Source organism: Lonchura striata, chromosome 2 (genome assembly GCF_050655825.1).
Source record: "Lonchura striata isolate lonStrDom1 chromosome 2, ASM5065582v1, whole genome shotgun sequence".
NCBI lineage: Eukaryota > Metazoa > Chordata > Aves > Passeriformes > Estrildidae > Lonchura > Lonchura striata.
In genome coordinates this window covers 88088022-88113703 of record NC_140704.1, presented here as the reverse complement: position 1 = coordinate 88113703, position 25682 = coordinate 88088022, and the positions used below count along the sequence as shown (strand labels likewise).

The following is a 25682-nucleotide window of genomic DNA, read 5'->3' as shown; positions in this document are numbered from 1 at the left end:
AATTACTCTTCTGAACGTGATCCACAGGATATTAAGAAGCAGGCTGTTTGTATCCAGACTCACTCGGGAAACAATAAATCAGAATCAGGCTGACAGAGAAGCCATCTTTTCAGCAGAACACTTAGATCCTGACCACAGATTTCCATTTGGAAGAAATATTCTTCAGACATACACAGATGTCTAGGGTGATGTTTCTTAACCCACAGTTTGTGAATGTTTGCTGTTCTGTAAAATATTGAATGGTGGTTTAGAGAACTGTTGCAGTTTTCTTCAGGCCACAGGCATTCTTCTGAGTGCAAGCTGGCAGGAACTGAATAGGAGAAAATAAAAACAATATACGAACATTGAAAGTTCTGCTTCGTTTTAGTTATTTGCAAATTAAAAGCTTTATGGTGGAACCATGCAAAATGTGTCCACTTCTTTTTAAATAAGTGTAGGAGGTCTTCCAGTTGAAAAGATTGAGAGTAATTGCTCTCAGGGATCATAAAGATTCACATATGTTTCCTGACATAGCTCCCCATTTCAAGAAAGTAATACATGAGATGACTGAGTTCAGCATTTTAGCTGCTGTGTATTCACAACCAAGGACTGAGTCAAATTTGAAGTGCACAACCTGAAAAGGAAAAGGCCTGCAGGCTGTACTGAGCTGTCAGTCCCATTTCTGTGTTGCAGTCTGTCCCCTGCCCTTAGCACAAATGTGATTTTTTCTAGTGTTACACAGGCTACAAATTGAGTTAGATTCATTCTGTAGTACTGAGGCAGGGTAATGAGAGTCCTGACAAGGGCAGATGGTGTCACTCTAAGTGGTTTCTGAGAATTAAAGCAAATAGCTTTGAGGCTTAGACACCTGCAGAGAGGAAAATAAAATTATTTCAGAAACTGAGGTATACTTTACAGAATAAGCCATTATTTAAACAACTAAGCATATGTTTGAACTCATATAATCTCTTACTAAAAAAACATACTTTTTACCCTGATTAGGAGAATACCTTAACTGCAGTACAAAACTAGTAACAATAACATGTAACTTTTTGTTATGAAATTCCCATCATCATTATTTTAATTGCTGGACTAACCAAGGCAATTTCACTCTAATCTTGTCAGAAAATTCATACCATATTACTATAAAATATATGTGTAAAAGCAGAGTTAAGTCTATAGTGCACTCTTTTTATTTCCGAATCCAATGGGTTAACCCCCATTCCTTATATATATAAAAAATGGGCATTTTCACCATGGTACCCTCCATTGTGATAAATATATATTCACTGCATACATATGTGCCTTCTTAGGAAAAATAGGGACCACATTTTTTCCTGATATTTAAAAACATACCCTGCAATCTTTTCAAAGCAGCCTCTATCAGAGGGTGATTAGTCTTCCAGAGAAGTCTTAAATGTCCCTCAAGGCACTTCAGTTTTCTGTTCTTCAGTGTCTCAGGAATAAAGGAGGGCCTAGTATTGATAAAGATTGTATTACCTTGAAGGAAAAATATGTTAGCTTATGATTTTATTAACTATATACATAAAATGTGTTTCTCATTTTCAGGACTGTATTTGTTTCAAACTCCAGTTCTTAGTAGCTTAATATAGAAAAAATGCTGAATTGTCCCTTTTTTATTATTTTAATAATGACTTTTTTCAGGTTTTGCTGGGACAGAATGTTTGTTTCTTGAAAATCCAGTGGATGGACAAATATAATTTAGGTTTTTCTTTCTCTTCTTATTGATCTCATAATGAATTTGCTAAGGGGCCTGGACACACATGCACACAGAAAAATGTGGCTAGTTCCAGATATATAGGGAAAAACTATAGGGACAAATATAGTGCATTGACAGTGTATTTGGAAGAAAAGGTAACCAGAAATACTAAAATTAAAAAAAAATTAAATTCTGGATTTGGCATTTTTATAATCATGTCCTATCTGTACTCTAGTTTATGTGTGACCTTGGTTAATTATCTTATTCTTTTGTATGTCAATACTCTGACTAGAACACAGCATACTTTATTTGTCTTTTTAAACTGTAAAGTTTTTTAGTATGTAAAAAATCTAGTAAAAGTCAAAAACCATACTCAGCCTTTATTAGTGCTTTCAGAAATAAGACAAGGTGTTTAAAATATAAGTGTAGCAATGAAAAATAAAATAATGTCAGTTTATATGCCCTTGGTAGTTGGGGTTTTTTTGTTTAAAATTCTACCTGCATATTCCCAATAAATTACAATAGCTCATTTTCACCTAGTTATATTCTGTTTCTACTGTGAAACCTCACCTTTTATGTTGTCTCTGTTTTTGGCCCACTGGTCACAGAGAAGATACATTAAATGAGACATTAACAGAATGAAAGAAGAACTGCTCCAGTGTTTTAGGATGAATCTGGGAGAAGTTTCTCTGTGAAAAAGTCTTGCAAGCCAAGTAGTGAACATATGCTGCCAGTGAACAGGTTCCAGGTTGCAGATCTCTTGAGCAGATCTCATAAACTGGTTATATCTATTGCAGAGCTGTGGCTCTGATCAAAACAGCAATATTTGTCAATCTATTCTGTCAACAATAATTCCAGCACCTTTGAGTTGCTCAAGTTCAGAACTTGGTTATGTACCATGAACTGCAAATCATTTTGATGGGATTTGCATATGTTAAGGTAGAATTGAACCACACGATAAGCATGTGGAACATACAGAAAATACATAAAATATAGCATTAGCACAACACTGTGCCTATATTACAGCACTTATCACTCAATTTTATATAAACATTTTATTTTATGCATCTGCTTCAATGGACTGTTACGAGAGCTTTGGAAAAAACCCACTCACAGTCTTAAAAGTTCCACTAAGGGACTACTTAAGTTCAACTAATGACTAACATTTTTTTTTTTGTTCTATAATGTCTGTTCTTTTTGTTTATTGTTGCCTTTGCAGACCATTTTTATGATTTGGTAGTTTTCTATGCTGTAACACTTTTTTTTTTGGCTCTGCAGTTCTGTGCAACACTTGGAACCACCCCTTGCTGCTCCTTTGACAAGCTGCTAGAACTGGGTCCTATTTGTAAGTCTTTGCTGCTTCTTTCTGAAATTGCAGATACCAGTTTAAGACATGCTGAGTCATTCTCAGGACATTATGCAGTGTCAGTGTCCAAATACAATAAAGCTACTTATAGATGAGACCTTCAGTTACAGTTTTATTTCTAATATTAGGTCAAGCAGCAAATGTTCATTCTCAAGCTGTTAAAAGACTTAGAGATCATTGCCTTAAGAGTTTATTTTCGAGGGGGGAATACTGTCAGTTAAGAATTACTCTAAGTGCCTCAGTTTGTAACATACTTCTTCAAGCCCATCTACCTGCTAGAGCATCTAGGGCAATGCTGAATATCAGGGAAAAGCTGAACTCTTAATTCTGCTCTGCATCAAGTGTTTTGTTTCTGCCTGGTTCTAATAACTGTAAATGGTAGGGAAATGCACACCAAAAATCCCCATCTATTCTTAATACTTACTCTCCCCTTCCCAATTTCCTTCCTCTTCCAAGAAAATAGGACAAATGCATAAATAGGGCAAGCGTGTTTAATACAGTGATCAAGTCATGGACTCTCCATAAGTATTTCTTTCTCTGTTATGGTTTGTTGTGTCAAGCTTTCATCTGCAGCAAGGCTTGGTCAAATTGTATGTTTGCTGGCTGATGAAAATGCTACCAAAGGACACCATATCTCTTCAAGTGTAAATTTAGAACAGGAAATCCATAGCTGTAAGCCTGTAAGCTGTAAGCAGCTTGATTTGATGTCCTGTTAATTTATTCAGGTGGGGTTGTAAACTCTGGGGCTTGTGTGCTGGTCATTTGCTCTGTGAGGTTTCCTGCATTTCAGCACAAGCCCCAGTGACTTGGTTTCTCCCAATCCTTCATTTTAAACAGGTTCCTGGTAGTCTGCTTAGCAGCTACAGATTATTTTGCTGTTTGTGTTATTCCTAAAGACCTATTAAAATAGTGTCACCAATAAGTTTAGGTGTACCAGTGAAGTCAGAAATCTCATGCTAGCTTTTCTGCTTAATTTTCTCCTTAGCAGACAGGAGCAGCAGTCCTATAATATAAAGGCAATATTTCAAACCAAGTATATTCAAAAATAGATAATCAGTTAAACTTTCAATATACATTCAAATAAACCTAAGTTGTGGATGTTGTGAATCATATTTTATTGGCTTTCCCAGACATTCATGCAAAAAGAAAATTTGATTCACAAGAATGCAAATTTCAGCATGAACTTGATGCCCAACTGCATCAGTGGATGTACCTCTGTATGTGGAAATAATAATCAGAATTATTTGGTGGCCAGTGTAATGTGGGCTCCAGCCATCAACTGATGGACCATAATTGTTAGTGAGTGTATTTAAACAGTGTTCTCTAGTAGAGTGTGAATACTTAATTACAGAGTATACGTGAGCTGCTCATATGCCAAATATTTCTGCAAAAACCATTCAGTGACTAATCAAAAATAGCACTTTCTTAGCATTTCAGTGCTTGCTTTTGCATTAGTGTCTCCATCCTTTAAATAAGTAGTTTGCTGCGCATAGTTCAAAAGCATGTGCATGCACGTTTATCAATATGTACAAAATACTGTTTAGAAATGTGTTTGTGATTCATGAGTTACAAGTGGGGAGCACAGCTAATATTTATCTCCTCCTTCTAAAGTAGTTTTATTAGCATAGAAATTATAGCTAAATCTCAAGATATATTTTTTGAAAGCATATTTTATAATGGTTCTTAAATCAAAACCACAAAATAGTTTATGTTACTTAGTTTTAGTAAGATAAACCTAGCTATGATAATCCTTATGGGTCCTTTCCAATACAGGATATTCTATGATCCTATCCTTCTGTAACTTTCTTCCAGTAGAAGTGGGAAGGAAAAATAATACGTTCTATATACATTTTATATATTAATGAAAACCCAGATGGTGGAGACATTTAATTTCTTAATTTAATTTTAAATTGGGAAAATAATAGCATCAAACAGACATCTCTCAGGCACTTGGTTTCATGCAAAATAATCGAGCTTTTTAATCTACTATTTAATTTATTTCCTTCAATTATTTTTTTAGGTAATAAGGAAAATATCTGGATGCATATTGATGCAGCCTATGCAGGAAGTGCTTTCATCTGCCCTGAATTCAGGCATCTTTTAGATGGAGTGGAGGTGACTGAGTGTTTTTTTCTCTAGCAACCTGCTGAAACTTCACTCTTTTATAGAATTTGTATGTTTTTTACACCCCCAAGATTAATGGCTCTTCCAGAATCTCTGAGTAAGCTGCACTTCAGTATTAAAAATCCCTGTATATTCAATTACATTACTTAAATTTTTAATTTTAATGGTTTATACTGGGAGCATGCAAGTAACCCTCTATAAGAAGTTTGTCATTCAGAGTAACAAGTAGTACTGAATCAACAAATAGAAAAGAGGAACTTCTCCCCAAATATTACTGAAGATATATTTGTAACATCCTAATTCTACATTACACAAAAAAGAGGAAAAAATAATTTTGACAAATTAATGAGCTCATTATGTCTGGTTTTCTTCTTACATCCTGCAAGTCATATACTATAGAGCCAGTAGCTGTATCTCAAACAGACAGAGTTTAATAACCAAGAGACCTAAATGAAATATTCCCCTAACATCACTGTTGTTCCTTTTCCTCTGCCTTGCTGAGCTACTTGGCATTCAGTTGCTTAGATAAGAGTACTTCAATTTCCTGCTGCTCCCCTCAGTCAGATAAGCCTTGTCTTCCACGTCAGTGGAGAAAATATTACTGTTTGGTAAAGCCAGAAGTTTAAACACAGCACTGATAGGCAGTGAGTAATGAAGAAGAGGAGGGAAAACCCCCTCACAAATAGAGCATTTCTTTCTCTCTCTTTTTTATCAGCAAATGAAGCTTGTTGTAATTTCCTGTGGGGGAATATTTTTTAAATTATTGTTATTGGTTCCTGAAGGAAATGAAACAGCATCCCTTGTCTGGGCCATCATTTGACATAAGAGTAAATATTTAACAACCATGAATAGGTTTCCTACCTTACATACCACAGGGTGATAGCTAGATAGATGTATAGATAGATGGATAGAGAGACAGATCATCTTTTCTTATTAGAGCATTTGTTAATTGTTTACAGGTGACAGGGAGGATTATGAGAAGCAAATGAGAACAGAAAATTGCAATATAGAATAATCAGACCTTGGTGTTGCCAGGTCCCTATTCCCAACTTTTCAAGGCTGGTGACTTCAGCCTTTGTTAAAACAGAAAACATGGATGAAAGCTTTCCAAAATCCTTACCCACCTGGGTTTCTTCTGATGCCCCACCTAAACATGTCAAGTAAACTAGGCCTGGCACATGGTGTATAAATATGTATTTATTGCAATTGCTTACTTTTTGGTGGTTTTTCTTTTGATTTAGATGAAACAATAATTTCTAGTGAAATAAAATACCGTGCCAAAAAAAAAAGGAAAAACATATTTCCTAATCAGCTCTAATTTTTTGAAGGAATATGATGTGGAGATTCTGAGTTACATATATAGTTTCTTGCTGTATATGAATTTTGTGTGTACTAGTTTCATATTCTTGGAGGTAGAAAGCATAGGAAATTGTTATTGGAAAATGTGGTATGAACCCCAGTGGAAGTTTCTGAGTATATGCAAATTTATTAATTTATTTAATTAAGCTCACAATAAGCTTTACTCTTTTCTATAACATATGGCTCAAGAAAGTATAATTGTAAACAAATGCTCAAAATGTTGATAATACCTCTAGCCTAACTCCACACCTAGCGTGAATTCCGCTCCCAAAATAAATGAATATTTAACTCCAGAAATTACTAAAGAAGGTGACATTAATATGAACATTATAAAGACCTAATTCAGGAATTGATTCAGTTACACAATTTGACAAAGTCATATCATTAGCACATAGATCCTTTTCTCTTTCATAATTCTGTTTTTATTTATCCATTCTCAGTTTGCAGATTCATTTAACTTTAATCCTCACAAATGGCTCCTAGTGAATTTTGACTGCTCTGCAATGTGGTAAGTATTACAGTAAAAGGAAGCATTACTTTCTTTCTAGCAGTAGACATTTCTTTATATTTTTCAACTGAAATGAGGAGAACTGCATAGTTTTAAATCTTATAAATTATTTACAGAATTCAAACTTTCATTTAATCCAAGTTTCAAAACCACAAAATTTTGAAATAGGCCTGAGCTCTGTATTATGTTCCAAAATGAGAGAGAAGTCCCAAAAAGTCTGCAGATTTATGCTTTGTCCATTTTGGGACTGTCTAAAACATAAATAAAAAAACCTTATTTTAAGCATATCAGTGCAATGAGCAGCATGTTAAACAGGGCTTTTTTTTTTTCTTTTTTCCTTTTCTTTTCCACAACATTTTTTTTTTTGTTGGATTCTTTTAAAAGCTATTCTAAAAATGTTTGAGATTTGGCTGATGAAAAGCAGCTGATTTCAAAAAAGCCTATTTATGTAATTTTGTACTGACTTTCAATTTTCCCAGATGACAGCCGAGACATTTTGATATTAAATGATGCTGAAATAGAAGCCCATAGACATACTTTCACACAAAGCAAAGTATCATGGCAGTAATAATAGCATGGGTTTGTTAAAAACATTCCATAGATGATCCTATTTTGTCCCAAATTAAATTATTACCAGCATCACAATTAATGATACTTGTTAGCAAAACAGCTCTTCAACAAGTCCAGACTATTTATCAAAATAAATAAAAACATTAATTTCATTTATAATAGAAAAAAATTTGCAAAAGAGAAAAAAGGAAGACTCCAAAACATCATCCAGAAATAGGTCACCTTATTTAGAATAGGAATAAATATAAGACAGTGATCACTCAGTTGCTTTTGGTTAACCTTAATCTCTTTTAATTTCCCTGGCCAAACAGACTTTTCAGGTAACATATTATGGTTTTTACTCTAATATTTTAGCTAATGAGCTAATGTAGGCATTTTAAATCTTCATTTTTAAATCTTCCATTGTGTTTTTTCCTTAGGGCAGGTTGCTTACATTTTGACTCTAATTCATCAGTAGTGGCAGCACCCCATAATGTGCTGTGTCTCTGCATGTAAGGAAGTGGGAAGATGATGAAACAAAATCCTTTGCTAGTTCCTCCCATGTTTTTCTCATCACTCAAAGACATTGTTAAAAACATAGCCACTTGCAAATTAGACAATACATTCTCTTTAATTTTTGTAGAACAATAAGGAACCATAGTCTAGTCTAGTCCCCAGTTTAATTTCTAATTAATTCTGCTTTCCCCGAAAACCCTGTGGAACTTTGTTAAAGGTATTTTACCTGGGTTTCCAGTATAACAAATTACATATAATCACACTGTGAGTTCCCATCTCAGGTGATTTGAGGTTATTCCTAGTAAAGCTTAGACTCTAGACTTAGGAAAATATTTTTCTGCATTTTGTTTCTTGTTGAGTTTTTTGGTTTTTATTTTTAGATAAGCCATTGCATAAAATGCTTGTTTTCATAGGTAGGAAGATTCCAGTAGAAAGACTCTGAAGAGACCTTGCAACGTCTCCTTACTCAAAGTAAAAGTTTCAAAATTATAGCCACGTGGGCTTCAAGTCAGCTAGGCATTTATATATAGGGGTTATTCACTTAGTACAGAATAAATGTACACTTAAACTCTGACTTGAAACCAAGTCCATTGTCCAGCTAAGACCCACGTGCAAAGTTCACCTGTCCTACCAACTCCCTGAGAAGGTGAAAAGTAATAATAAAGGATAAAGAATGGTAAGGAAAAGTACCTGTGAAGGATGCATAGTCCTTTTAGGATCCATGAAAAGTAGTAAGTATGATACTATGGTAATATGGAAAGAATTCAGTTAACACTGAACACCATTTCAGAACCAAAGTAATCTGAGTTCCGTTGATGAGCAGACTTCAAAATAAGTCAGATTCCTCAGCACTTTCCCCAATAAACATTTGCATTTCTTTTCTCTGCAAGCTGATTAAAATAATCTACCCATTAGATCTGTAATGTAATTATATAATTACTCAGTGCAATATGTGGCACTGATGTAGTTTCAGATTTGGAGACAATTTAATTATAAACCTTTTGTAAAATATTCTCAGACTTCCTGATATACAGAAAAGAGCAGTCACTTTCCTATAAAAAGGAATTTAATACAGCCAGTCCAAGAAGGGTGTATTTTCTATATTCAAATATCAGAGTCCTTTAGAGACTTTGTCTTGAAACTACAGTCAGTTTTGCCTGACTTGTTTAGTTGATACTCTGGAATATCATAAAATAGCACTAAGTGTCTTCATTTAGAGAGATTGAAAATAATAATCTTGCGAAGTCTTGGTAATTTTTACTTTTATTACCCTTTTTGGGGTTTAAGTGTTAACTTTTCATTGGGAAGGGTGTTTCAGTGTCATTGGAAGAAGGTGCTTACAGGATATACTTATCTGTAGATCATAGAACATAGAAGAGTTTGGGTTGAAAGTGAATTTAAAGCTCATCTACTTCAAATCCCACTGTCATGGGCAGGGACACCTTCCACTAGCCCATGTTGCTCAAAGTCCCATCCAGCCTAGTCTTGAAGACTGCTTGAAATGAAATTGTATTTCACTTCCCTACTCCATCTGAACAAACTTGAACAATCTACTAGAACACAAACTGAAATTAAATTTTCCTGCTGGTTCTTAATACGAGGTCTCCCTTTTATCTGTCATTAAAAATGCACAAAATAGAGGGAGGCAGTTAAAAGCTGCAGATATGCAACTCAAGTAAGTCACTTCTCACAGATTTTTATTACTTATTTCACCAGGGGTTTTGTTGTGCATTTTGTATTATAAATGCTTAATATGTGAATCTGTGCTGCTTAAGCTAGGTCTTGGTCTATTAGCATAACATCCAGCCTTAAAAAAATCCTAGTTTACCAATATAATTTGTGAAATACATATTCACAGGATCACAGATTCGTTAAGGTTGGAAGGGACTTCTGGAGATCATTTAGCCCCATGATTTTCATCTTGAGAGGAAAGATGCGTCCTGCGGGGCTCTCTCTCTGGCGTTGAGGCCCCGACGAGGACGTGATGGTAATAACAAGGCTTGCACCACGGCAGGTTGACTCTCAGGCTCTGCTTTATTCACTGAGGGTGGGTGTCAGAGAGGATCTGTGACCCGACCACACAGCAAGGGAGCAGGCTCAGAGAGCCCCGAACAAGGGGCGGGGTAGGACTTATATCAGGTATCAAGTAGGAGGAACAGAGTACAAAGGGTCCAATAGGAATAGGGCTAGGAGGAGGAGTTGGGATGAGATAATAGGGGTACAACGAATGGGAATGAGGGAAGGGGGCGGTAACCGGGGAAGAACCAATTGCAGACAAAGAACTTAAGAACATTCTAGAACTAAGGGCAAGTACAAAAGTGATTGACATAAAGGTGGGCATAACTGAAAGTTACATAACATGGGGGGAGTGGTAGGTTTGATGGGCAGCTTGGAGGCGGGATCCTATACAACAGCCTTCTCCCAAGGCATGTTCGGGGGAGCTTTTCCCAAGTCCCCTACCACAGAAAGAATCATACCTGATTTTTCTCTGAATGTTGGAGGGTAGAGCCCTGCTTTTTTTTGATTACCAGGGTCCAAGGTGTCTCAAGCTCAGTGTTATCCCTTGTAGGTGTATGGTTCTGGAGCCACATATCTACCTCTGAGTCCCTCCACTACCACACAGCCTGTTATCTGTGTCTTGTAATGCAGCCAGCCATCTGACAGCAGGTCATCCACCTGTGCACACTGTGTGCAGGTACCAGCCTTTTCTCCAGAACTATCTGAGTAACCACGGCAAGCTGCCAGCTGTACTGACATCTCCTTCCTTACCAGTTCCACCTGAGGGGCTGCATCAGACTTCTCAGGAGCTGCCTCACTCAACACACTGGGTTTGGCTCCGAGGTGGGGACCCACCATTATGTCAGAGACCTTGAGCACTGAGCACTCTGGTGGGGACTTAGTTGAGGTGTGAACCAACTTGCAGAATGCAGCAGCACCCTTCCTGCATGCCCTGTCTATGGAAACTTCTATGTCATTTTTGTGTCTTCTGTGTAAGGTATTGCTGCAGAACAGTTGCCCTTTCCATTGTTTAATGCAGCATCTTACAGGAGACAAAATAAAGCGCCCACAAAACATCTAAAGACATTGCTTGTAACTTGGACTAGCTGCATAGAGAATGAGCTACTGAAACACAAATATACCAAAGTAATCAAACACTTCAAATAAACTACAGTAGAACAACCTAAAATTTGTTTAAAATATTTATCCTAATTAAACCTGCTTTAAATTATTGTTTTCTTCCATTTGTCCACAGGACATTTTTAGCAATGATTAGGTTATTGTTTTTATTTTATCTGAAGATCTGTCGCTATTTTTCATATACATAAGTTTACTTATTTTCAGGTATGTACTTCCTATACCTGAAGGCAAACACTTAGCTGTTTACCTTGGTACTTCCCTGACCATTAGAGAGAGGAAGGCGCTTTTTTGTTTGAATAAGATGTTATATGACCACAGTCTAAATGTGAATGAGAGTGGGAGTATGTACTGGCCTCTGCATTTATAGATACACACTAAAATATTGGAAATGAGACTTTTACTTAGAAATTTACAATTCTACATTTAACTATTAAGACACAGAAAAAGGGTTTGGACTTTTGTCTTTTAGAGTATTCCTGTGTTGATATAATTTTTGCTTACTTTGTGATGTATTTATAGTCATAATATAATGATGTAGGAGTCTTTCGTTTTTTGATTTATTGTTTCTTCTTCTTCTTCTGCCTCTATAAACCCCAACATTTGTGGAGGTGAGTCAGTCTTAGCAAGCAACATGAACCAGAAAAATCTTGTTATTAATCACTGGCAAAACACAGTTTATTCTCTCTAAAAGGGACACTGGCTTTTGAACCTCAGTCCAGTCATGCCACCTCTAGCTGGAAATAGCAAGTTACACTTCTCAGTGTAACATTGTGCTGTAGAATGTCTGTCAGGAATTGTGTAGAGGATCCAGCTAATGGCAGGGTTGTAAAAAAGGGGAGCCTGAGTCAGAACTGTGTTCTTGTCCTTTGCAGTGGCTGTTCTTGCTACTTCCACAGCAGCATGGAGAGACAGTGGCCAGCACCCCCAGAGCCTCAGCGCGGCTCTGCGCAATGTTTAGGCAGCAACAGCTCTTCCCACGCAGCTTTGTACTGCAGTAATTTCAAGACAACTTCTGTTGACTGCAAACATTAACATTGCTTCAGCTAGTCTCACATTCTGGTGTGAGTGTCTATCACCATAAAAAGATCCTCTATGTCTGTTTCTTGTCTGTTTTTAAATATGCAGTCGTGCAGTCATGCTGCCCGTTCCTGCTGAGCCTTACACTTAACTGCTTGTAAGTACAGTACTGATACGGCTGTGAAAAAGCACTGAAAATGGCACAGGCTGTGCTCAGGAAATATGCCAGTTTAAACACATTCAATTTGACTTCACTTCTTGTGGAACTTCAATCCCTTAAGTCTTTATTCTTATATTTCTCAATTTGATTTCTTTCTTTTTTTATACAGGGTGAAAAAAAGATCAGATTTAATAGGTGCCTTTAAATTAGAACCTCTTTACCTGCAGCATCACCATCAGGAGTCTGGTAATTTTATAATGAAATGAGATTATTATTATTTTGTTTGCGCTCTGGTATTTAATGGGGAAAAAAAGGACTTAAGATGAAAATGTCAATTCTTAAGCTACCCAAGTTGTTTAGGAGGCCATTTCCATTTTCTGAACACTCTAGGGAGCTAAGCTCATTAAAGTGCAAATACATGTCTAGTGAGATTTTAATTAGTTAAAAGCAATACAAGGAAAGTAATTTCATAAAGCATTATGCATTACTACTTTTGTATTGGGATTTCCCCAGTTGCAGACTTACCACTGATTAATTGCAGGAGTGTTGAGAAAATTCTTATTATCTTTTGTCTGTTGGATAAGCATATTATTGGATGTGGTGTAACAAGTCCCTTAGCCTTTCTTCCCCAACACATCTTTCTCCAGAATGATTTCAGGATCTGATTTGGTTTTAGAGTTTCTAAGGTCTGTGACTTTTTTTCTTAGTTATTCATGCAAGCTCTGTATCAAATTTTTCCTAAATCCACGTGAGGAGCAAACGCTCCCTGAAACTACAAAGAAGGGGTGAACTGTGTTTGCTGTCTGTGCCTTGCTTTTAATTTATAGTTTTCTGGGACATTATGCTGTAGCCCTCACGCTCTTACACTGGCTGTAGGGAAAGGCAATAAGAGCAGACTATCTGTTTTGTACAAAATGCTCATAAAAGCTCTTCACAAAATGCTCTCAAAGAACTTACAAATTTCAGGCTCTGTACAAAGCTCCTTAATGGATTAGTGCTGGTCTTTGCACATACCTAGCAACTGTAATGTTGTATTTGCCCTCCTGAAGCCCATTTTTACACATCTGGTTATTAACTGAGTAGTTGTGAAGAAAGTTATAGAAGTGCAGAGCCTACATGTGGTGAAAGTTCCCTTATAACTTTCTGAGGAGAGTGGATCATCTGTAGAAGGTCTTAGCATATACTCAACCTCATCATTTTCCTGGAATTGCTGGTGTTGATCTGTGTTCAGAAATGTATCCTGTTATGGCTATGAACTCACTGACATTTAAATTAATACCATGCAGAATTCCACAATTCACTAAAAAGCCCTAGGAAAAATGGATTCATGTGCCTTAATCCTGAACTGGCATAAACCTTGAATTTTATTCCTTTCCTCCATTTCCAAGAAATGCAGTCATAGAACGGTGCAGTAAACAGGAACATGCAGTAATTCTGGAGCTGTTGTTCACCCTCTAAAGGCTTGAATTGTTAAGAAAAAAATATATGCTTTTTTTTTGCCTTTTCTAATGGAATATACATGTTACAGAAAATACACTTAAGGCACTAGCTTTTACATAATATACATTAAAAATATTTCAGGTGAAAAAATTCCATCCTTAACTAAAATGAAAATATCTTATTGGGACAACTGATAGTGCTGATACAAGAACTTTTGGTCTTACCTGGGTTAAATAACCTGAAGAAATCCAAACCTTTCTTAAAAACAGATAATTTCAGTAAGACCACCTAGTTGACCTGAAAACTTTATCACTCAGTTGGAGAAAGAGGTTTTTAGTCTTTATATTGCCTTCAGAAGTGGGATAGCATGTTATGTGATCTAATATAATGATTTCAAGGAGATCAGCCAATTACTAGCAGTCTAGGAACGCAATTTTTTTCTATGCTCCATTCCCATGTGATATCAATTTTCTAAGGAGTTGGACAACACTTTTCAAATGCAAATGACTCTGGTTAAACTTCCAACCCACACTTCCTCCTTCAATAAACACAGTCAAATCTGCTACTCAAAGGTGCTGCAGTCCTCATTGACCCCTGTGTGATTTATGGGACATCAGTACTCCTGAAAATACAACTTGTCAAATGGCGGATCTTGAATTCTCAGTATTTACAGGTCTGAGAATTCCTATCCTGGTTTACTAAGTAAATTAAGTGTTATTTCTGAATTCACTCATCTCTCACTCAAGAATTTAAATGAGCATAAAAATATCTCTATCCGAGAGCAATTACTTTTAATAACCATATGGCAATTATATGTGTCCCCAAGGGGAGAGTCTTTATTTTGTCATTAATTATAATTTTATGTGATTTGCATCACCACACCAGGAAGATTATACTAGCTTGCCTGGCAACCCAGGATATAGGTCAAATCCTCATGGCAGTGTTAGAAGAGTGCAGCTTTATACTCTATTGTGAAGACCATATACACTCCCACAATGCAATTCCTCCTGGTTAAATACAGATGTAGGACTAAGGCTTGTAATCAAGGAATCAAGCACTAATCATTGATTACATTCTGCTTCACAGCTTGTGAAAGGCGTTGTTGTGGATCATTAGACATAGCCCCTTACAGGAGCGTAGGATTATTTATCTGTCACCAGTTGCTTTACTCTCTTTGCTACCAGTCTTGCAGCTATCAAACAGAAATGGCTGCTACAATGCAGAAGAATATGAATGTTATCCATTTTCCTTGTTAACAAGCAGAGACAACCACATTCATTTCTAGAAGACCAGGAAAAGGTTAATGATTTTTGGTTGTTTTGTGGATTTGGGTTTTTTACCATCTGGAAATCAACATAGTGACAGGTTAAAGAACCTAATGGCCTTCTGTTACAGGGAAAGAAGGACCATGTTTTTTCCTATGTTTTGGCTGCAAATGAGAGAACATTGGCAGGAGAACATGTAACATAGAAAAAAGTTGTCTTTTGTTTCCTAGAAAACATAAAGGCTGAAAATTATGTAAATGGCATATATGGGTCAAATTCAGAAACTACAGTTCAGTCTTCCAATTAACAATTCCAAGAACATTTAGCATTTTCCCAAGGAATCAAAGTACATGCTCTCCTGTCAAGCTTATACTCCAATGCAGAGAAATTAAGCAGAATAAGGAAGCTAAGCAGATGCTTCCTAAGGAAGTGCTTTAAATATTACGTCAGTTTAATTTCTGTTACTGATTTACAGCAAGTAACTGACTGTGTTCAAGTTTATTTTACTGTGAAATCAGTTGAATTCCTTGATTCAAAGAAAATGTAGGTGAATCCTGACACTGTGGGCTTATATAAAGGGCAGCTAATAATGCCCTCTGATTGCCTTCTGGACTGCTTTGTGGCTTAGTCCATCTGAGTAACGGGCTTTCACACCATCAAAAGAAAAACCATAAAAATCTGCAGAATACTATTCTTCAAGCAGGAGCAGGTCAAATTCTGAGTAATTTTTTCCAGTCACTTACTAGACATCCTGAAGAATTAGCAACAAATATATGTATGAGTATAAAAGGTATTTAGAAGTGGATTATCTTAAAGAGTGTTACTAGTTCACTAGGATAAAGGCAATGACATTTCATGGCAGAGAATGAGTTATGAAGTGAGTCTGGGGATTCTGCAAACTATTTAAACCAAAATTAATACTAGTTATTTTATTTACTGCTTGTTTTCCCTACAGGAAGAAAATAAACATAATATTTGATCTGTCATCTCCATAGTATCTGCAGTATAACAGAAAGGAAAACAGTGTTTCTTCTCTAAACTGCTTGTTAGTGGCAGATTTTGACTAGCTAATGAACGAAGGTTATTACAAGCACCTTCATTTAACATGCTGCTAAGAACCCAGCTATACATTTAGTGGTCCTGTTGACACTGATGATGCTGAAGCTTTTAGCAGATGTAAAGGATAGCTTTGATACAGTTTTTTCAATAACATTAGAATGATTGAAGTCTTTGGCTGTTGTGATGATGACGCAGTGTGAACATGTTTTCTTTAATTTCCAGGTCTTGTAACAGATTATCGGGTAAGTACAGTATCAATATAATAATTAATACTACGTACTGGTATTTTTAGGACTTCATTTTCCTAAACATTTCCTTTACTATCATAAACTTCCAAACTTTATATTTCTTTACAAGAAGGATGCAGCTTGCTAAATTTTTTAACATTCCTCTCACAGAAATTTGGGATTTTTTTGTTTTTTGAAAAAAAGAAACTGTTTAAAGGCAGAAATTGTCTTGCATGTTCAATATCTTTAGATTTAGGCAGTACGAAGAAATTTTCTAAAGTTGTGGGTTTGGTGGTTTTTTTTCTTTAACATAGTGAGTAACACAATTTAAAAAAAATTAAAAGCATCTCTATTTTAATCTTTTACCATGGAAACACTGTTGTTTTGAAATGGAAAACGTGCCTGTCTTCGTAGATGCTAGCCCCACAACTTTAAACGAGCCAATGTACATCAGTTTCTCAGATACTTGTTTTTCTAAAGCCTTTGAGGAGAATTCAGCACGCAAAAAGAAAATTTGATTTGCCTCGTGACCCTTCCATTCTGACTCCAACCTCCTCTGCCAATTTTAATTTGAAAATTTTGAGTATTAAATGGTGTTAATAAACAGGGATTAATAAACCAGGAATAGATATTTATTCTATTATTTCATCCACCTCCAGCAACTGCCCATGGGATGTGGGATGTGGTTCACTTCAAAACCATGGACGAGCATATTTTCTGCTGTGTCACTGCAGTGGTAACCTCTGACACGGGCTCTTCTCTCTGTGTTGCAGCACTGGCAAATCCCCCTGGGCAGGAGGTTCCGCTCCCTGAAGCTCTGGTTCGTGCTGAGGATGTACGGGGTCAAGGGGCTGCAGGAGCACATCCGCAAGGTGACTGGGAATTGCCTTCTTGGGTACCCTGTGGTGGGATGGTGAGGGACAATGAGCTGGCTGCCTGTCTGCTCTCCATGATTTCTATGCACATCAGAAAGCACAGGAAACAGTTTTAAGGGTGCTGCTCATTTGCCCCATGTAAGGTCAGCATTTTGTGTCATGGCCAGATCAAAGGTGCCATTCATTTTGTGCTCATCTTTAGAAATTTGGAATTTCTACAGTATGGTACCACAGTTCTTTCTCAAGTCAAGACAGAGCACATCCATGGTTTTATTGTGGAAACACATGGATATTTATTACTTCTTTATTTCATTAATGTGCATGAATTGATAGGATGTTTAGATAATGATTAAGGGATACAGTAAGTTATTTGTCATGTCTGTTTCTGCTGTTGCCTTTTTTCCTGTCTAAAATATATTTTTGTTAAAAAAGAATGTGTACAATTTACAGTCTGTTGATACTGTTATAAGTACTAAGTTTATCCTTGATGAAAAAAGGAGGGCTTTTTAATCACTAAAATACAGATGTGGCACCTGTCTAAATTATCATTATACTTCCTCTGTAGCAGTAAAGTCAAATTCAAGCACACCTTTCCAATTTTATGGAGTTCAGGGAAACTTCTAGTGAGGGGAGACCCATGACTTGGCTCTAAATATTTACAAAAATATCAGTTAGCTAAGGGCCTAGCCTAGCATACCAAATTCCTTGCAGACGCACATTCCTTTCAGTTTTGTACTAAACAGAAGAATTCCTAAGAAAACCTTTGGAAGACTTATATCAATTCCATGCCTGTTTTTCAGGCTGGTTTCCACAGTTCAATATTTACATTCAAAAAATTCCCTCTTTCCCTTTCTCCCACATATCTCCCTGACTGTCCTGCCAAAAGCTCCTTGTCTTCATAGAATCATAGCTGAGAACCAAACTTTGATATTTTCTGTGACAATTCAGTTCAGGAAGTCTAAGCAAATTAATCTTTGCTTAAAGATACTGACTGCAAAGTAAAACCCTTGTATGTTTCCTCATTTGTAAAGGTAATTCAGACAGCTAAGATTTACAAGGGTTTGTTGAAATGAGTGTGTTTGGTTTACATTTCTTCATATAGATATAAAAATAAGTTATGAAAAGACAAGAGGGATATTTTTTCTAACTCTATGCATCTCCAAATTGGAACAATTAAATTAATTTCTCCTCATACCTCCTTACCCACCCCCAATGAATGCTGATTCAGTGGGTTGCAAAGCATCTTAAAAAAAAAGAAAGTAATTTCTATCTCCAGCAAGCCTCTTTTGAACTTAAATTTCAAGAAATAATTGCATTTAATTTTTTTCCATAGCAGAGTTTAAGGTATCTCTTGTGAGTTCTCAGATCTGTTGATAAAATTGTATCACTAGTTGGAAAAAAAATTAAAAATGTGCTTTTTATCTTGTAATTCTTCTTGTCTTCTCAGGAATTAACATGAGCTCCAGATAGATTGTGATGACTTTTCTTTTGGTAGAGTAGTAATGAAGTAGATAAACCAGCTTGACATTGGCTTAAATTCTCAAACCTATAGAAAAGTTTCCAAATGCAAAATAATTCTGAATTTAGCTTCACTTTTTAGCTGAACTCTAACATTGCTCATCCCCATGCCTGGCCTTGAGAAGCTGCTTTCTTTTAAACATGCTGTAGCATCTTGAAAGTAACAGTTTTTATATTCCCATTGCTGGCCAAGGTACTTGCAGGCAGCTCCTGCTCCTAGGCTGGTACTATCTCCTGTGCACGTGGGACTTTTAGCTGGGTTTTAAGGGAGGCCCTGTAGGTGCCAGAATTATTTCTGAAGCAGCATCCGATGATTTGGAGATGCATTTGAGTTGGTGATAGAGTGGACATGGGTGAAACGAGAAGAGACCTAGGAACAGTGACAGAGGCAGGTATTATTGCAACCTTCCAGTGGAGAAGAAGAGTGGAAGTTTGAAGCAGATCCTTGGGCAGGAATCTAGGAAAGGAGGTGCCTAGGCTTGCTCCTAAGTCATGGAAAACTCTGTGCAGTGTTTATAGGTTTCTAGTTCGGCTTCTTTTGTGCAGCCTGGTGTTATTTACAAAGGGATTTGAGATTTTCAGGAGATGAGCTTCTGACATGATATAGAGGGAAAAAACACTAGATTCTTAAGAAACCACCCTATTTGTTGTGTGGTAGCAAGTTTCTATGTGAAAGACCAAAGACATCTGTAACTATCTCTTCAAAAACTTTTTTTTATGTAAACTGTCACAAAAATTATTTTTCACCCTCTTTTATTAGTATATTTTAAGAAATATATATTTGTTGTGTTTGCAGCCTTAAGGTCTACATCAAAATGACCAGATAACCACTGCAACTTGGCACTTTCTTGAGGATGGCATTTAGGAAGTAAAATGTTCCCAGGAGATGAGAATGTGTGACTTGGATTTATATGCAGTAACTTTTTTTGTTTTCCAAACATTCCAGTTATGCACTGTTTTCACACACAACATGTCATATTAATCTATTGCAAAGTACAGGTTTTAAAGCAGTGGTAAAGGGGAGGATAGTCATCTTTGAAGGATGTGGGGAGAGGCAAATACAAATTTTCGACTTGAGTCCTAAAGCCACAGAGGAGATATAAAAAGAGGGCAAACTCAACAACAGTCTTCTGAACTGATGCCAACTAGAGTCCACATAAATGTGAAATCCAAATGGTCCATTTGTAAATGGCTCATTTGCAAACTTCTTGACCATCTCTTTATTATTCCTTTGTCGGTTTAAGTCCTCTCAAAAAGCACAGAAATAATTTGAGAAATTTAGGAGTTAGTGTGTTTTTGTATGCAATCCCTATGAGCATTGTGACTCAGCTGAATCCTCCTTAGGGCCAGAAGTTATCAGTGTACTGAGGATAATGAATGCCATTAAAAATTAACAGTAGAGTCCAAGAAACAAACGGTAAAGAACAGCAATACTAGAGATAGTATTTGAACTGGAGAGTGGCATAGTCCAAGTAGCTGTTAAGAAGACTCTTCTGACAGCATTTCCCTTCAGTGTAGTGGGATGCAGGCTAAGGCAGGCAAAGAAGTGAAATTCACAGGAGAAAAAGAATGAAGTGATCAAGACTAGAGCGATATGCTTACTGCATATACACAGTAGTGTACTCTGATGCTTCAGAGAAGCTCCCTGTAATCAAAAGCTATTTTAGCTCTTGAAGGCGTTGCCCAAAAATTAAAATTCAGCTTGAACATTTCAATGCAGAAGTACTTAAATTTAAATTTACATTCATAATTATAGTTATTTAGTCACAGACATACATAGGAAAATACAGATTTTTAAAAATAGGGACTACATCTTAGTGCCTTGCAAGTTTACTGCTCCTATTACTGATTTTGTAAGACATTTCCCTTAATCCAGAACAACCAAATTAATTAGATCCCTTGTTTCCTTTCTTACTCTTCTGGAGAAGAGCAAAGGTTATTTACCTGAGATAATAGTGACACATAACAAACTTATTTTTTTCAATCAGCTAAATTGCACTGCAAAGACTGGGGCTGTTATTCTGTTCCTATTATACCATGATATGCAGTCCATGTGATTCCATGCTGAGAACTCACCTGATGGAGGGATTGCTCAAACGGTAGTTTTAGAAACAGTATATGAGTTGGTTTGTATCTGTTCACACTTCTGTTAAATCAAATAACAGTTCTACATAAAATAATTTTGAAAAATTAAATAATATTTGAATGCTGACTTCAAATTAATGGTGCTAGGGACACAACTTGAAAAATATGTCAAAATCAAAAGCTCTTGTAGGATTAAGATACCCAGAGGTCAGGCTTGGTATGTACACCTTCAGCAGAAAACTGAGAAGCAGCCTGTCAGTCTTTTACTTCTCCTTTTCTCCTATCCTTAGTTTCAGTGCCTGCAGTTTACTTTTCACAGTGTACCTGCCTGTCTTGAAAATCTGAAGCACTAAAGCCACACGTTTCCTCCTGTGAATTATTGCCATGCTCACATCCAGAGCATGGATACAGCTTTTGGACTTAGAGAGGCACGTGTGACACCTAAATGCCCTGCAGTTCCACAGAACTTGACCTTCCTGGCTTTATAATATTTAACTTTAATGTTGCAGCAATCTTTGTAAGAGAAATTCAGGATAACAACTTATGGTTCAAAGGTGCAAGGCCTTGGGTAACTATATTTATGCGGAGCTATACTTGTGAAACTCCAGTTAAATCGCCACTTTCTCTCATTCCAGTTCAGTAAAACCTAAAACACTTGGTGCCCCCCAGTGTCTTTACGAATTATTGCTGATTGTTAAGACTTGCTATGAATAAAAGTATTTGCATCCAGACATGAGTGCAAAATACTTCCAGAATTTTGGTTTGTGACTTACTTAAAATTTTTTTATTTTTCCTTGCTTTTATTTCTTTCAAATTCCTGAAAAATCATTTAGTTCAAGAAATGGACATAAGTACCTGCTATAAAATGCACAGCTTGGGTCTGGAGTTTTCTTGTACACACTTCTCAAAGTAAGGCAGATCTTAAATGTTTGCTTTATTCAATTCTTACCCAGATAAATTTTGATGAAATTCAGTTAGTGATTACATTCAGCTGGACACTTGTGAAATTCTTGTTTCATTGAACATGATTTCTTTTATGGCTTTGATTTCCAAGACATGGTACATGCAGTGCAGAATTTTGTGGAGCCATGTAAAAGACATGTTTGGTTAAAGCTATAGAACATGAGAATAGGAGACAGTAAAAGACCACTACACTGTTTGTGCCTATTTCACATATGGTTGTCATGCACTTTTTATGCATACAAGTATCTGTATGTATGCAGGTACTTCTGGTTGGATTTCACAGATGTAAATTCATGCTCTTTGTATTAGCAGAACATTCTAATACCTTGGAAGGGATTGAGGATTTTATTGGTCTCATTCTTGACTCAAAAGAGCTTTCAGGCTAATTTTAGAGGGAGATGGTAAATGGATGTAACAAACAGCAGAGCATAAGTGCTAACAACAGGAAAACTGGCTGGTTACAGAGGGTACCAGTAAGCCAAATATGAAGGTTTTGAAGAAATATTTTTATTTGATCTAAACTATGTTTTTCTATTTTAAGAAATAAGAAAAACCAGTAAGCTATGATTAAAACTGCAAAATCTGTTGGCTTTTTTTCTTCTTTTTTTTTTCCCTTTTCTGTAGTTTCTGTTTTGCCTTGTCCTTTTGGAAGAAGTTCCAGTGAGATGATACATTCCACATTCAACCTTAACCCAAAGTGATATGTTTCTTTTTTGTTTAATAGCTGTCCTTAAACTTATGGAAAGTCAAAGTGCATGGGCTTAGTTGCTTATTTTTGTAAAATTATTTCCAATCCTAAATATATAAATCTGAAAAATCTTTAAACATGATTTTTAGATATTTCAGTTAATTTTTGGTATAGACTGGCTATTGCATGAAGACAAACTATAATTCAAATGTCTGGTTGTTGTTGTCTTACTTTTTTTGGTTGGTGTTTTGGCTTCTTCTCAGATAGTGAACACTAAGCTAATGATCAAGCCAGTAGGAGGGGGACTGGATAAGGTACTGAAGATATCTGATGATGATGACGATGTGTAGGTTTTTTGAAAGTGCTTTTTAATTCATTTTCTGTTAGAAAGAAAGCAAAACAAAACATGAGTATGCAAGTATCACTGACTAATGTTGAGACTTCCCAAATGGTTTTTAGTATGTCTGTTGGTATTTTTCCTATTTATTTGAATTTTGGTTTCATCTGTTTCAAAGGAATTGCTCTGGCTTGGTGCCCTGTGTCATCCTTTTTTGCCTCAGTAACTTCTCAACAGGTTTGCTGAGATTTGCTATCCATTTTCTTGATTACACTCCCGTTCTTCACAGATTTCTCATATTATGTGAGCTATTCTAAAAAGCATATTTTTCCAGCTCAGTTTTCACTGAAATTGTGACAGTTTTTACCCTGTATATCTGTGCACATCCCCCTTTCCCTCTAATGATTTCTGGATTCTTTAGCCATTCCCATCCAAAACTAACAGTGGCATAAAACCTAAAGCAGAATTATTAAAATTATTTACTCTTAATGTGGTATCATATCAAATTGTGCTGAAGTGTCTCAAGAAGTAGACCAGCACTGCCTAAGACAGACTGAGATACTAATACAGCAATGGCTCCATATGGTCTCTGGAAGTCATAAATGGGATGGAAGTTAATACAAACAGATGGCAATATGTGAATAGTATCACACAGCAGCAGGAGGAACACAGCAAAGGAATGGAAAATACTTCAGCACACCTTTTCTCTTGGTGAAGCAAATGTATTCAATATAGATCTCTTTCTCTTCTCAGCACATTAGACTGTCACATCAGTTTGAACACTTGGTCCTTCAGGATGAAAGGTTTGAGATCTGTGCTGAGGTTGTTTTGGGACTGGTCTGCTTCCGGCTGAAGGTAAGGCAGCTAAGATCTCCTGTTTCTTCTCTCATGGCTTACAGCAACACCAGAACCTGCAACTGAATACAGTCTTTGTAGTTAATATACTTGATTATTTTTTAAGGAAAGTAAAGCAAGTTTGTTTAGAACAAAGCAGATAAAAAAAAACCCTTTAGACAATTTTGTTAAAACTGACTCAAAAGCTTAAAGAAATTAAAGCATATTAAGGCATGGAAACATACAGTCAAGGCAAACAAATGTTTAAACCAGTCACATAAAATGACTTGCATTCTATGTGTGATGAGCTTTGATCAAGTTGACTGCTTTAGTATATTTCCCTAGATTTCTGAATATGATGAGCGTGTATTACTTGTCTATTGTCAAGTTAATTTCTTATGTGTATATATTTAATATTCAAATTTATTTAAAAAAATACTAAGATAAAAATCAGAGCACTAAATACTTTTTTTTATTGTTTTCTTTAAAGACTGTTTATTCATCTATAAAAATTGATGGTAAAACTAGGAAAATTGAAGTAAGATGTGTTTAAGTACAAGTTACATGGGAGGCCAGCTTTCCTGGTCTGATTTTTATTGCTGAACATGATTTTTTTTTTGCCCTGTTTGGCCTTTTATTCCCCAAAATCTCTCAAAATGCCAAGTTCACTGATGTGGACACCTTGCCCAACGGAGACTAGAAAATTCATTCTGCACTTGGAGTATAAAAGCTGCAGTAGTTGGGAAAGCTCATTTGTTTCAATCAGCCATTAAAAGGGGATCAGTATCACAATTTAAGTAAAGAAGTCATTTTCTAGACGAGCTTGCAGCTAAAGCCTTGCAGAGGACTAGATTTCTGCTACCAAGCAACAATAACAATATCGGCGCTAGTGTTTTTCTAGTTAACGTGATACCTAAATGAGTTTTAGCTATTCTGAAGGCTTGCAATCACATCTTTTCTCCTGCTGGGTAGTTTATTTTTAACAAATTCTTTTCTCAGTCATTCAGTTGCCCCAGTTACCTGAGTTGATGCAAATGGTTGAAGAAGCTAACAAGTAAATAATAAAGTAATGGTGAGTTCACCTGGAATAGGAAAATTATTTTGTTTGAATTTATAGTGTTTAAAATAAAAATTTAAAAGATCCTGTGTTTAAGGGATCAGACAGATTACAGAATGTAGGTTTTTTTCAGTCAGTGTAAACATGAATATAATCTCTGTCCTAACAAGAACTTTTAAAAGATGTTGAGGGCTAGATTCTGTGGCTTTTATTGCTCAATAGCAAAATGTTGGTTGCAGTCTGCTCTCTCACATGGAACAAGAAAACACTAGTTTTGCAGATATAGACACAGCTGTTAGTCACTGCTCTACATTTACTTTGAAGGAATAGTTCTGGTGAAATAGAGCATAGCAACACAGGAATTGTCACTTTTGATCAGACCAGTAGCTCATCTACATCTGTTCTCCTGTCCCTCATGATTCAGAGGAAGAAATCACATCCAAAGGGAAGACAATTTTACAATAGGAGGCAAATATTGGACCTTTAGCAAAGGAACCTTTGGACAAGTTGTAGAATAAAGGCCTGATTCCACTGAAAACCAGTGTTGAAAGAGCAGTGGTTTTATTTCTTGCTTACCTGATCCAAAAAAAGAAAAAAAAATCAAGCAAGCATTCAGATTAGGTTTTTATAGCTATTTTAACAGCTTTATTTGCTTTTTATATCACTCCTTCAAAAATCTGTGATTTTTATAATTCATGTTAAGATACATCTTAGAAGCAGGATATTTGTCATTTTGATGGAGTTATAGTAGGATTAAGGGTCAGGGGACTTGAACTATATAATGCTGCACAGCTGTAAAAGTATGAAATATATTTTCTTACTTCCTTTGTTCTTGAGAAGCCCTTTTTAATTTTTTTGCTTAGCTGTAAATTTTAATTTTTTGCCTTTCGCACTGTTG

The 25682-nt window shown here is 36.1% G+C and overlaps 1 protein-coding gene across 4 annotated transcripts in view; it reads left to right on the top strand.

Annotated features, from left to right (window-relative positions):
- Positions 1–25682, top strand: part of DDC (dopa decarboxylase) — a 91249-nt gene that overhangs the window by 60097 nt on the left and 5470 nt on the right. For all 4 annotated transcript variants that reach the window (XM_085571737.1, XM_085571738.1, XM_085571736.1 and 1 more), the window contains 7 exons: positions 2978–3044; positions 5086–5180; positions 6989–7056; positions 12606–12682; positions 16423–16442; positions 17201–17299; positions 23647–23748. In XM_085571737.1, the coding sequence (XP_085427863.1) occupies positions 2978–3044; positions 5086–5180; positions 6989–7056; positions 12606–12682; positions 16423–16442; positions 17201–17299; positions 23647–23748 (528 nt within the window). The remainder of the gene's footprint in view (positions 1–2977; positions 3045–5085; positions 5181–6988; positions 7057–12605; positions 12683–16422; positions 16443–17200; positions 17300–23646; positions 23749–25682) is intronic.